The sequence below is a fragment of the Pongo pygmaeus genome, chromosome 9 (assembly GCF_028885625.2).
Source record: "Pongo pygmaeus isolate AG05252 chromosome 9, NHGRI_mPonPyg2-v2.0_pri, whole genome shotgun sequence".
Lineage (NCBI taxonomy): Eukaryota > Metazoa > Chordata > Mammalia > Primates > Hominidae > Pongo > Pongo pygmaeus.
The window spans coordinates 46369079-46383490 of NC_072382.2; the positions used below are offsets into that span (position 1 = coordinate 46369079).

Below are 14412 nucleotides of genomic sequence, written 5' to 3' on the forward strand. Positions count from 1 at the left end.
TGACTGGCTCCCATATACCTAAACTTTGACCACCAAGTACTCCCTGTCACCTCTTTAAATTTAATCCTTGTCTTTCCCAGTGGGAACAAAGTACATTTTCTTATCTACAAAAACATCTCATCATGATGAATGAAAATAATTGATACTTTCTAATTTTAGAACTAGTATATCTAACTCCCTCAGTGTTACTATAGGCAACTGGGACTTCAGTTTCAAATCACACACCCATGTATGCAAGCACACACACAGAGGCAGAAATATTGGGAGTGGAAATCAATTATGCAGATAATTTTTTTATTATTGCTTTTTTCTCAAAAGGTGGGGTGAAGTAATAAAGAGAAGAACTATTTAGATAAAAATAGTACTTTGTGCACTAGGAATTAAATGTAACAACATAGACATGGCGCAGAGAGTGGATGAATTAAAAAAAACAACACTGCTTCTTAAAGCTCACCTGTACAAGAGAAGTCATCCACACGAATGTATCCTGGGACACAGTCACAGCGATATAACCCAGGAAGGTTGACACACACGGTATTGGCATGACAGTAATGCATCTTAGCTGCACACTCATCAATATCTGAAGGAAAAAAAATTAGTAAGATCATGGTTAGCAAAATAATGGAACAACAGTGTAATCATTTTGCAGATAAATTACAAAAGGTAAATGTCCACAGAAGCCAAGAGAAAAAGTAACATGCATTAAACACAAAAGCTTAGGTGAAAATTCAGCTTGGTACATTAGATCCCATCCTGAGCTGAAAGTGTTTCTAGAACGATGCATGGTGAGACAAAACAGGTAAGAGCCCAAGAAGTATGAAGAATGAATTTACAACTATTAGTTTCTTGCCAAGGAGAATACTCTTTTTAAATGTCCAAATTCAAGGAGTTCTGTGCCCACTAAGTTGATATCAACGAATATTTATTAGGTGTCCACAGTACATGGTATAGCTTTTATCAGAGGGATCAAGGGAATCCAGCCCCTCTCTGCTTGTGTGTCTTACTAAGACATGCTTCAATCCATATGCTACAAAATGATGGTGTAGCCAGTTTCTCCCATGTTGTACTATGAATATAGACAACTGCTGTTGCCTGATGCAAATTAATGTCTCTCACCCTTTGACCTGGGGCTCCTCCCCATGTGATAGAATAATGGGCTGATTCAACAAAAAGTCTTGTTCTTTTTGGGATGGAGTTCAGAGCATCACCTGCTTTCTCATAAAAGTTCGTGATAGGGATTAAAATAATCTACAACTTTAAGCACAGAGTTGAGCCTTTTCTGGAGATTGTTTTCAAAAATAGATTTATGTTCCTTTTACTCAGACTGCTTGCATGTGATGGTTAGAGAAAGAAGGACATGAGTACATCATGGGAATCCAAGATAGAAAATGTGAGCTCTAGTTCTGGTTCTGCTGATTAATAGTCTATGACTTGCATTCAACTACTCTGGGTCCCAGTATCCTCATCATTTTGTCCCAATGGTCAATTCTGAACCCAGTGTTTTATATCTGTAAAGATATTATTTAATTCAATCCATATGCAATCCCATGAGCAAAATGCAAACACTACTCCCGTTTTATAGTCTAGAAAACTGGGGCTTAGAGAAGTTAAATATCTGGCACAAAGTCATCCTGTTAGAACATGCTAGACCTGGGATTTGAATTCAGAAGTTATTTACTATTATTTACTTCATGAAAGCTTCTTGAAAATGGTGATTAGTCAAATACAGTATTTCTGTTACAATAATCATTAGAGCTTTAATATTATTAATGTACAAAAACTGAGGATAAAAATGGCTACATTGAGTCACTAGGAAACTCATTAATCTATTTATCTTCAAAGAAAAGTAAGTTGATTTATTTCCTAATAAAATATATTGAAATAACATCAGATTCTTTTCAGAGCTAAAGATCTGACAGCCTATAAATAAAAGTTATTGTGAGGTCATTGAGATCTAAGAAGGAGACCCACAGTTAGCAAGACTTAAATAACTATGAAATAAGAACAAAACACCAGAAATTAGTGAAATAACTCAGGCAATCAACTTCCTGAAGGCCAATCACAGAGGTTGCTTCCTGGTGAACTCAACTTGCACCAAGGATCCTGATGAAGGCAAGGAATTATTACAGTCAGACCACTGGAATCCAAGAGATGGATAACTAAAAGAAGGAGTCATAGAGTAGTATGGTGACATTAAGATTTTGCAAGTGATTTAGTTATTGTTGCTTATAAGGTCTTTGGTAGGACGATGAAAGGCTGGGTGAAAATAGGCATAACAAGTGAGAGGCTGGAAACAAGAAGAGAAGCCAGGTATTAGAGAGGGCTGCTTGACATTAGTGTGTTGTTCATAAAATATTACCAGTTTTCCGCTCTCTGGGCACATAGCACAATTGTATTTCCCCATCCTTTTCAACTTTAAGCATGGTTTAAATTAATCTCATGATTGATCATGAAATCTGAGTGGAAGCATATCACTTCTAAGTGGAAAGATTAAGAGCCAGCATCCAGCTTACCACATTTTCTTGTTTCTGCCTTGTAACCCATGGAAGCAAAGACATGGAGACTCTTTCAACCTGGGCCCCTGAGTGAGAAGCAAGCCACCATATACCTGTTGCATAAGCAAGCACCATATAACTGTTGCATGAGCTAGAAATATGCCTTTGTTGACTTAAGCCACCATGCCTTCCCTGATTGGTGCAGAGAATGACTATAAAAGTTATCTCAAGAAAGGATATCATTAAGCTTCATCTTGAAAGATGAGCAAGAATTCATCAGGTAGAGAATAAAGGCAGGGAAACTATAGAGGCTAAAGTTTTTGTCTGTCGAGTTACAAATGGAAAGAATCATTTAGCCATGTACATTCAAAGAACATTCATTAGACTTCTACTAAGCCCAGAGGCAGACCGATGAACAAAATGCCACATAGACCTCACAAACAGGCAAGGCATTGAGCGAAATGTGTAATAAAATCTACCAAGGATGTGAGATCTTTCAACAAGAGGAATTTGACCTACTCTGAGAGAGCCAGAGAAGGATTCTCTATGGTAGTGATGGTTCATCTGAGACATGAAACAGAAGTGAAACAGGCCAAGGGAAGAGCAATAACCTACCAGACAGAAAAGAATGTTTGAGAAGACTTAGTTACAAAAAGGAGCTTTGCCTATTTGAAATGAAACTAGAAAAATAAGCTTGGGCCAGATCCTTTGTGGACATTAGTGTGCTGTTCATAAAATATTACCAGTTTTAGATTCCAGCAGGTCTTGCAGGTCATGTGACGGAGCTCAGACTTTCATCAGGGCAGTAACACAATTCAATTTCTCTGTTTTAAAAATATCACTCTGGCTGTGGTGAAGAGAATTGATTGGAGCAGGGCACGCTGAAGGCTAAATCACGCTGGTATTTTACTCACAGAGATACAGCCACACTGAACTCCATCTCACTCTGCTGGGATGCCCAGCCATCCTTTAAGATGAGAAACTAGTCAGGACTTGCCTTAGAGGCAATTCAATCTTCAGCCCATGGGCCACAGCTGCCTACCAGCCTGCTGACTGCAATGAATGTTTCCCTGTCACGGACCCTTGTCAACACCTTCCAGAGAAACCTCCTGGCTCATTTTCCTTAGGCCATCACCAAGCTGCTGAGAGGCCTCCGCCTCATCTAGATTTGAAGGAGTTACTTGGCTATAACAAGCTTATTTTGAATCAAGCCAGCCAACCTATTTCTTTGTTTCATAAGATTCCAAGGCCCTGAATAAAAATATTTTCAAAAATCAAACAAGGGATGGTTAGAAAACCCCAGTGAGAATTTTTCACATGGATTTAATCCAACCCTTGCTCTCTACATGTCATTGAGACCCCGTGCCCACATGTCCCTGCTGCTCTGCTGATGTGTTTTTGAGTAGGTTTTCAGTTTACACCATTATTAATTTCAGTTCTTGCATATCTAATAATTTCCTGGTACTAGTCCAGAGAAAGCACTGAAATAAAGAGGAAAAGTTGATGAATGTACCAGAAAATTAAAATGTCACAATCTTGCCTTCGTTGCTTATTCTTCATCATATAACCACCAGATATAAAAGCTATCTTGTGGTAAAAATGGTGGGGAGAAGAGAGAGAAAGTGAAGTGGAGTAATCCAGCTGATTCTCTTGAGACAAGAAGATAAAAGAAAGAAAGAAATTGGCAACTCTCATGGTTTGGGGATGGGAACAGAGGATGGAATGGCAACACGTTTGCCAAAAGATTGCCTCTCCATCCTCAGGGAAACACACAACCCAGAAGACAGTTTCAATAGGATTTAAGGGTGTTTCAAAAGCAAATCTGATTATAAACAGAGTCAAAAAGGAATTAACATCTTTAGAGAGCTGGGCTATCCTGAGAAAACAATCTTCAGAAATAGCAAACAATTGAGATTTTATAAATTTTATAAATAAGCCTAGGTAAAAGGCTGCTTTTCATTCACAGAAAAAAGGCTCTGAAGGGTATTGAATAATTACAAAACAAAAATCATAACTCCCTAATGAAAGAACAAACTGATATTTAAAGAGAGAAATTGAGTTGGACCAAAGCAATTAGTATGCTAACCACAGACTTGAAATGCAGTCTGACCTTTGCCCAGGTGGTGACAGTGCTCTGCCTGAAGCAGGTATCTTGAGCAATGGTCATATTCATCCAGAAGCCAGGAGACAAGAAGAGGCTAAGCCTGAGGCTGAATCTCAGAGTGGAAGTTGAACATACACAAATCCAGGTTCACGCTAAAAATTTGAATCAGTCCAGAAAGCTTTACCAGGAAGAACCACAGTTAACCTGACATGTACTGGAAGGACGAATTATTTTAAAAGCACATTGTTGGGCACAGGCTGATACCCATATTCTAAGAGTCTAACAGTACGTACCTTATAAAGGAAAACTAGGAACAGCCCATGGCAATTGGTAAATACCCAACAAATATATGCTGTTTTTTAGGTACTATGCTAGATATTTGATATGGAGCATCTCATCATTCCATTTATCTTGACTCCTCGTGGTAGGTATCTCCGTGCCACGAAACTGAGGCTGGGAGATTATCAGGTGACTTCACTTGCCCAAGTACAAAATCAGTAAGCATAGAAACCTGGGTCTGGATCCAAACAATATGACCACAAAGTTGTCATTGTTCTCACTGTGCCAGTTTTAGCGCTCAATAACATTTTGATGCTATGATTATGTTAGCTGTAGCTGATGTTTATGACTATGATTATGTTAGATGCATCATGATGTGTATGGAAACAAATAGATCTCTAAATTCTATATCCATGTACAAGGCCATTCACGACATTTGTTCTGGCATTATATTCTCCGTTAAAATGGCAATTCTGCTCCGTGCATCACCGCTTCCTTGGCTCTTTTAAATCAAATCCTTATATTTTCACACTTTAGGCTCCAGTGACCCAGGGCCCCAAAACCGGCAGAAGCATTTTGCGCCCAGCTGGAACTCACAGACTGACACAGCCTCTACTCATATTGCTTGAGACTATGGAATTAGAAAAGAGTAACAAAGAGTCCTAAGGTTTTTATTATTAAGTATTGTTAGAGAAACATCTATAAACCCCATTGCAGCATATATCATCTTGAGTATAATGGGGCTTAAATTGTGATTCATTCATATAAATTGCTTGTTGCTTTTGAAATATTAGAGCTCATTTTCTGGTGGTCTTTTGAGGTAACAAAAATACATGATTTATATCCCTCCCAAGGATGGTGAAATAGTTTGTTTTTGTTTTAAAAGGTATACTTATGGACTGTAAAATGAAACTTGATATGGCATAAGGATTCTTCACGTATCACCAGGCTCCATCTGCATAAGAGTTCAGAACAAACACAGACTCAAATTTGGCATCATCATCATTAAATTAGAGGGCAGGGCCTGGATAGCCAATAGAAGCAGATGCAAAGAATTCTCTTAATAAAATGATATGATCTACTCAGACGTCTTCCGTAAACATTTCCTAGAAAAAGAACCCAGGGAGGGATATACTCAGGAGGGGAAAACGCATTCCCCACTCCCTGTGTACATTTAAAAAGGAAAGAAGATCAACAGCTCTTGAGAACATGATTTTGGTCAAGCACTGTGTGCCTCTCATCTCATTACTCCTAACCATCCCAGGGACTGACATCAGATACTACGAGTAGAGTACCTAAAATTTCAACCAAGGTTCTTATGACTCCAAAGAGGATACTTGTTCCATGATAACTAATGGACAAAGAACACTGGATTGACAGTTAAGAGTCAAGTTCTATTCTTGCTTTTTCATTTAGCTAACTGTGGCACTGGGCAAGTCACTTTTCTTCTCAAGACCTTGGTTTTTCCCACATATACATTCAGGGAGTTGGACCAGAAACCATTTAGCCAAATTTCACTTCTAAAGTTCTTGACACATTCAAGTATTTTGTCCACATCATAAAAGCCTGCTTCTGGAGCAGCTTCTCTTGGGCCACCGCCTCTTTTTGCAAGAGGAGCTTGCAGATGTTCCAGATGCCTTTCCCAAGATACAGGTCCAGGAAAATACTACTTAGATGACCCAAGCCCCCACACTGTTTCTTGATAGCTGTGTCAACTGTGTTGACATCTCCCCTGAAAACTAAGAGCAACTAGGGTTAGCAAGCAGATACCCACACAGAAGCACAGCTCTTGGCAAGTTCTTCATGGACTGGTAAGATAACTTGCAGAGCAATTTTATCAGACTTGAACCTACTGACTTTGCAGAGATCATGAGCTATAAAAACACAGTGGTGTTGGCTAACTGGTTGGTATATTAGAACAATCACTACTTTCCCTTTGTGTCATACTGATTTTTTTTTTAATTGGGCTTATGTATCTCTGATTTGAACTTATAAAAATCCAGTGAGGTTTAGGGCAGTGAAAATACTCTTTATGATACTATAATGGTGGATTCAGGTTATTATACATTTGTCCAAACCCATAAAATATACAACACCAAGAATGAACCCTAAATGTGTATTATGGACTTTGTGTAATTATAATATGTCAGTGAAGGTTCATCAATTGTAACAAATGTTCCACTCAGGTGAGGGATATTAATAATGGATAACAGCAGGAGGTATATGGGCAATCTCTGTGCTTTCAGTTTTGCTATGAGTGTAGAACTGCTCTAAAAATATTTTTAAAATTAAAAACAATAAAAACATTGAGGCAGACAAGATGCAAATTATTCTTCCCTTTTTCAGATGAGAAAGTAAAGACCCAGAGAAAATTTCCAACTTGCCCAAAGGAACACAGATAATCATTGCACTGGGAATAGAATCAAAGTCTTCTAATTCTAAAATTAGTGCTTTATCCAATGTTCCATGTTTTTCTATAATTATAGCGTCCTCCCTAAAGCAAGGGGGGAAACCAAATGCCTATAGAACCTAGGAATATAAATCAAATACCTAAAGAAGTCAGGTAAAAAAACATATATGCAAACCATGTCCTTTCCACAAAGAAATCAAGTGTTTCTTATTTTTCTTAACACATAAAGCAAGCTATCTCTCTCTCTCTCTCTCTCTTTTCCTCTTTCTCATTTTCCTACTCCAAGAATAACGGAATGGATCTCTTTTATAAGAGAAAAAACACGATGCAAGGCCAATGGTAATAAAAAGTGACACTTAACGCCAATGGTAGAAAAACAATAGGAAGAGTGTGGACTGTAGAAAACTGGAGCTCTAGTTAAATATTACCAGAAAGCTGTGATAAGAAACAGTGCTTATATAGTACTTTCTATGTACCAGGCAGTTTTAAGTGCTTTATGTAGATTAACTCATTTAATATTCACACTCTATGAGGTGCATATTAGAATCATCCTCATGTTACAGATGAGGAATTAGAGGCACAGAAACATGCAGTAAATTGTCTAAGGTCACGCAGCTAGGAAGTAGACCTGGACTGCCAGGAGAGGAGTTCAGGCAGCACAACCCCACAGTCTGTATTGCCTCTCAGGAATTGTGGGATAGGTCTCTGATCTTTTTAGAGAAGGTGAAAATCTTAGCATTATTTTTTAAATATTGGCTTCATATTTTTCTCCAAACATTTTGAACTAAGCAAAACATAGCTATCTATCAGATTTAATCCATGGAGGTCTGTGCCTTAAGGCATGTTATCACAAGGAGCATCAGTGAGCCAAGAGGAGAGAGAAAGAAGAAAGATGAAAGGAAGAAAGAGAGGGAGGGAGGGAGGAAACAGGGAGGGAGGGAGGGAGGGAAGGGAAAGAATAAAGAGAAGAGGAGAAGAAAGAAAAGGAGAAGAGAGGAGAGGGGAGGGGAGAAGAGGGGAGGAGAGGAGAGGGGAAGGGAGGGGAGGGGAGGAGAGGGGAGGGGAGGGGAGGGGAGAGGTAATGATATAGGAGTTAAGAAGAAATTATTTAGGCAGATAGTGAGGGTAAGGAAGTCCTTGGTAAGATTTTCCTTTTAATGAAAAGCAGCCCCAAAATCAATTTCTTTTCTAACGAAGAGCAGCCCATAAAATCGAGCTGCAGACACAGATAAGCAAGCTGGAAGCTTGCACAGGTGAATGCTGGCAGCTGTGCCAATAGGAAAAGGCTACCCGGGCCCTAGGCATGTCCAAGATGGCGGCTCCATCTTCTCCTTTCCTTGTCAACCACATGCACAGTAGGGAGCAGGCAACATGGCAATGGCCAGGTAGAGATCCTATTTGCATAATAAAAGATTAAGGTGGGGTGGCCAGCTTCCTTGAGTGTGATATAAACACCACACCTGGTTCACCCAGTCTTTTGGCCCTATGTAAATCAGACACCATTTCATCAAGCCTGTCTATAAAACACTGTGCACTTTGCTTCGGGCAGAAATTCCCACTTTGGTGCCGCTCTCTGTCTCTGCAGGAGAAAGAGCTACTTCTCTTTTCTCTTTCTTTTGCCTATTAAACCTCCACTCTTAACGCCACTCCACATGTGTCTGTGTCCTTGATTTCCTTGCATGAGGCAACAAACCTCAGGTATTTACCCCAGACGACGATGCTGCTTCAGTAAGACAATCTAGGGAGACGCCTAGATAACTGCTATGAACTGAATTGTGTCCCCCCGCAAATTCATATGTGGAAGCCCTACCTCACAATATGTTGGTATTTAGAGATGGTACCCTTAGAAGATAATTAGGGTTAGATGAGGTCATGAGGGTGAGGCCTTCACGATGGGATTAGTGCCCTTATAAGAACAGACATATAGCGCTCTCTTTCTGAAGACACAAGGAAAAGGCAAGTCAGAGAGAGAGCATTCATGAGACCCTGACCACGCTGGCGCCCAGACTATCAGCCTCCAGAGATGTGAGAAAATAGTATTTGTTGTGCAAGCCATCTAGTCTATGGTATTTTGTTATGGCAGCTTGAGCTGACTAATAATGATAACATAATCCTTTACATTTCTCAGGTGCCCAGTGAAATGAATTTTAACATCATCTTCTAACATATGCGTCAAACAGATGTGTTGATTACAAGATCAAATATTTTCAGATTAAAAATTCAAACAACCTTTTGGTCATCCCATGTATGGTAAAGAAGTCTTCTTCAACAAGGTTACATACACCATGAAATACAAATTAGATTGTTGGATTGCTGACATTTTTCAAGTATTTTCCACATGTAGCTATGTTAAATATTTGGGAATTCATGCTAAGTCATTTTTATTTCCCCTTGCTAGGCTCAATTTCAGAATCAAACACTGTCATAAAGTAACACATCTGTTTATGCCACTGGGAATCATAGCATACCAATTTCTAGCTGGCACTGGAAAGGCATCATAAGACAACACCCCATGACTTTCTTCCCAACCTGGTATTTCTGACTTTTGAGGGTGTCCATAAAACTGATGCTAAATGTCCACAAGGAAAGAAACACATTGAGTGAAGGGTGATCAATTCAGTCTTGGCCTCAGGATATGCCTCAGCCTACCTCAATCTGTCAGGGTGTGAACTCTGCTTCAACTGATGGTACCAACAAACCCAGTGACTGCTTCCAAAAAGGTCCAATGGACTCACGACTTTTGAGTCCATTGGGCTAATCAAAGAACACCTTAGAAATGTAAAAGCTACAATGGTCTTTTGACTTCCCTGAAACTGGAAAAGGAAATTCAAAAAATATTGAGAGGCTATTGAATGCTATAGGCAGTAAAGGTTCCAAATGTCAGTGGGATGTGGTCTCTGCCTTCACAGAACCCGTACCAATGCAGCAGAGAGGCAGTCACAAGAACATGAACTTTGTAAAAACAATAAAATTTCTACAAGAGAAAGAAGAGGCTAATTCCATTGAAAGAGAATGGGGAAGGAATCCCCCAGAAAATAATAATTGTTTTGAATCTTGAAAGTGCAAGAAAGACCCCTTCATAAAACATTGATGGTCTTTCCTATCTCTCTGATTCCGTTAGCTAGCTACTCTTGTTTTGCAAAGATAAAGAAAATTCAGTCAAGAGTAAACAAGATGTAAGAGTGCAATACTACCAGCAAAGCTGTCTGTATCCTCTTTATCTCTGATTGTACCTTTTTATATAATAATAGGTACCATTTATTAACCACCACTTTATGCCAAGCATAGTTTTAAGAATTTTGCATGTATCAATTCATTTCACCTTTACAAGTACCACACAGATAGGTATTATTAACATTTTTACCTTATGGAGGCACAAGAGATTAACTAGCAGGAAGGTGACCTCTGGGGAATTTTAGCCCCTGGCATGTACTCTATTGTGCCTCTCTACAAGGCAAACTTAGCTTCCCCTTTAAAAGTATTCACATTTCTTGGTTAATTCGACAGCAATTTCCCATAGTTACTTGGTCAAATTATTCATTCACCTCTCTCCTCAAGCAGTCAAAATAGAGTGAACAGGCTTTAGGCCTTTAAAAATAAATGATTTGGTGCCAGAGGTTTAGATCTGATTCACTACAGGATCAAATTAACCAGTGATTAAACACCAGACTGAATTACACAAACAAACAAGGGCCTGTGGACCTATGAGCAGGTAGTTAATGAACACAACCTGGGTTCAGTAAAAACATTTTGTCTTCTACCACCTGTATGATGAATGATGATCAGCTGAATGTACTCAAGAAGACTAGTTACATTACTTTTTCATGTATTTCCCCATGTAGAAAGAGTCGTTAGATGAAATAAGCTTCTTTAACTGAAACCAACCTTATTCCCAATTCCAAATTCTTATATATGTGACTATATCTATGACCTTATTATGAAAACCATAAAGTACTCAAGCTGGTTCTTAAAAATCACTAAGTCCAGACTCTTCTGCAATGTGATTGTTGAGACAAAACAAAAATGAATGGATGGGGAAAGAAAACAATTTTAAATGCATACTAATTATTCATATTGTCACTGAAAACACAACCCAAAGGTGGAACGGAAAACACCACGCAAAAGGTGGGAAGTAGGAGAGAATCTGATGCCCATAATGTCCAGTGGATTTTAAGTCATTTTTTAAGTGAAAGAACTCTGTTAAAAATAACAACAGGTAACATTTGTATAACATTTTGTAAGTGCCAGGAGCTGTCCTATAGTATTAACTCATTTAATCCTCATAATAACCCTTTGAAGTAGGTATTGTTTTTTAGCATCCCAAGTCTACACATAAGGAAACTGAGACATGGAGACTAAGCAACTAGTCTAAGGTCATACAGCAGGTAAGGGCCAGAGCCAGACAAAAATCCAGGCAGACCTGGTTCCTAATGTGGTGCTTCTAACCTCTACACCATGCACTCTCAACTAGAGTGACATTACCTCTAAGGGGGTGAAAAACTGGGTCTAGAGGTGGTGGTAATGGTGGTGATATTAGATATTATAAAGGTCTGTGGTTCCCCAAAGGGCCAGGCACATGAACAGATAGTGTATCTCTGGTAATAAAATTTCAAGGGACAGTGATAAGGTAAAAAGGTTTAAAAGACTCCTTAGGGAAGCAATAGTTTCTTTAACAAAAATGTTAAGAAACATTGTACTTTGGCCGGGTGTTGTGGGTCATGCCTGCCATCCCAGCACTTTGGGAGGCTGAGGTGGGTGGATCACCAGAGGTCAGGAGTTCGAGACTAGCCTGGACAAAATGGTGAAACCCCGTATCTACTAAAAACACAAAAATTAGCTGGTCACAGTGGCAAGCACCTGTAATCCCAGCTACTCAGGAGGCTGAGGCAGGATAATCGCTTGAACTCAGGAGGCCAAGATCATGCCACTGCTCTGCACTACAGCCTGAGTGACAAGAGCAAAACTCCACCTCAAAAAAAAAAAAAAAAAGAAAGAAAGAAAGAAACATGGGATCTAATTAAACAAAAGAGCTTCTGCACAGCAAAAGAAACTACCATCAGAGTGAACAGGCAACCTACAGAATGGGAGAAAATTGTTGCAATCTACTCATCTGACAAAGGGCTAATATCCAGAATCTACAATGAACTCAAACAAATTTACAAGAAAAAAACAAACAACCCCATCAAAAAGTGGACAAAGGATATGAACAGACACTTCTCAAAAGAAGACATTTATGTGGCCAACAAACATGAAAAAATGCTCATCATCAATGGCCATCAGAGAAATGCAAATCAAAACCACAATGAGATACCATCTCACACCAGTTAGAATGGCGATCATTAAAAAGTCAGGAAACAACAGGTGCTGGAGAGGATGTGGAGAAATAGGAACACTTTTACACTGTTGGTGGGACTGTAAACTAGTTCAACCATTGTGGAAGTCAGTGTGGCATTTCCTCAGGGATCTAGAACTAGAAATACCATTTGACCCAGCCATCCCATTACTGGGTATATACCCAAAGGATTATAAAACATGCTGCTATAAAGACACATGCACATGTATGTTTACTGCGGCACTATTTCACAATAGCAAAGACTTGGAACCAACCCAAATGTCCAACAATGATAGACTGGATTAAGAAAATGTGGCACATGTACACCATGGAATACTATGCAGCCATAAAAAAGGATGAGTTCATGTCCTTTGTAGCGACATGGATGAAGCTGGAAACCATCATTCTCAGCAAACTACTGCAAGGACAAAAAACCAAACACCGCATGTTCTCACTCATAGGTGGGAATTGAACAATGAGAACACATGGACACAGGAAGGGGAACATCACACACTGGGGCCTGTTGTGGGGTGGGGGGAGGGGGGAGGGATAGCATTTGGAGATATATCTAATGTTAAATGACGAGTTACTGGGTGCAGCACACCAACATGGCACATGTATACGTATGTAACTAACCTGCATGTTGTGCACATGTACCCTAAAACTTAAAGTATAATTTAAAAAAAGAAAAAAAAGAAAGAAAGAAAGAAACACTGTACCTTGCTAAACTGTCTCTATCTGGAATAATACCTAACTTGGAAGAACAATATATAAAATAGAATTAAGCAAAGCTGCTATGGTATAGCAGAGTCTCGGGCCCTCTCTATGTGGTTGGGATTAGAACAAGCCACCTTTTGGCTATTGTGAATAATGCTGCAACACTGGTGTACAAGTATCTGCTCAAGTCTCTGCTTTCAATTCCTTGGCGTATATGTCTACAAATGGAATTGTTGGATCATATGGTAATTCCATGTTTAGGCTTTTGAGAAACTGCTAAGCTGTTTTCCATTGTGGTTCCACCATAAATTTGAGGTTTCCAGAGGCTGGGAGATTTCAAGAGCTGAAGGGAGAAAAGATTGGACAGTCGATGCTTAATGAGCACAGAGTTTCTGTATCCAGTGATTAAAAAGCTTTGAAAATAGTGATGATTGTTGCACAACATTGTGAATGTAATTAATGCCACTGAATTGTACACTTAAAATGGCTAAAATGGAGGCCGAGCACGGTGGATCATGCCTGTAATCCTAGCACTTTGGGAAGCCTAGGCGGGAGGATTGCCTGAGCTCAGGAATTAGACACCAGCCTGGGCAACATGGCGAAACCATCTTTACTAAAAATACAAAAAAGTATCCAGGCGTGGTAGTGCATGTCTCTAATCCCAGCTACTTGGGAGGCTGAGGCATAAGAATCGATTGAACCTGGAAAGTGGAGGTTGCAGTGAGCCAAGATTGTGACATTGTACTCCAGCCTGGGCAACAGAGCAAGACTCTGTGTCTCAAAAAAAAAAAGAAAAGAAAGAAAAAAAAAGGCTAAAATGGCAAATTTTATGTTCTATACATTTTAGCACAATTTGTAAAATACTGTAATATACTGAAATCCCATTGATTTGTACCCTTTAAATGGGTAAATTGCCTAGTATGTGAGTTATATCTCAGTAAAGCTGTTGAAAAACAAAATGGGTACCAATCCTAGGCCTGTATTTCTTTTCACTCAGAGGACAAGAAAACAGGTATGCCCCTGAGTAGCTGAATGTCACATAGCTGGAAAGAAAAAAATGTGACAAATAGTTCAA

The 14412-nt window shown here is 39.2% G+C and overlaps 1 protein-coding gene across 2 annotated transcripts in view; it reads right to left on the minus strand.

The window, feature by feature from the left end:
* LOC129008432 (protein kinase C-binding protein NELL1) overlaps window positions 1–14412 on the minus strand; it is a 931522-nt gene that overhangs the window by 468932 nt on the left and 448178 nt on the right. For both annotated transcript variants that reach the window (XM_054440696.2, XM_054440695.2), the window contains exon 13: window positions 455–580. In XM_054440696.2, coding sequence (XP_054296671.1) covers window positions 455–580 — 126 coding nt within the window. The remainder of the gene's footprint in view (window positions 1–454; window positions 581–14412) is intronic.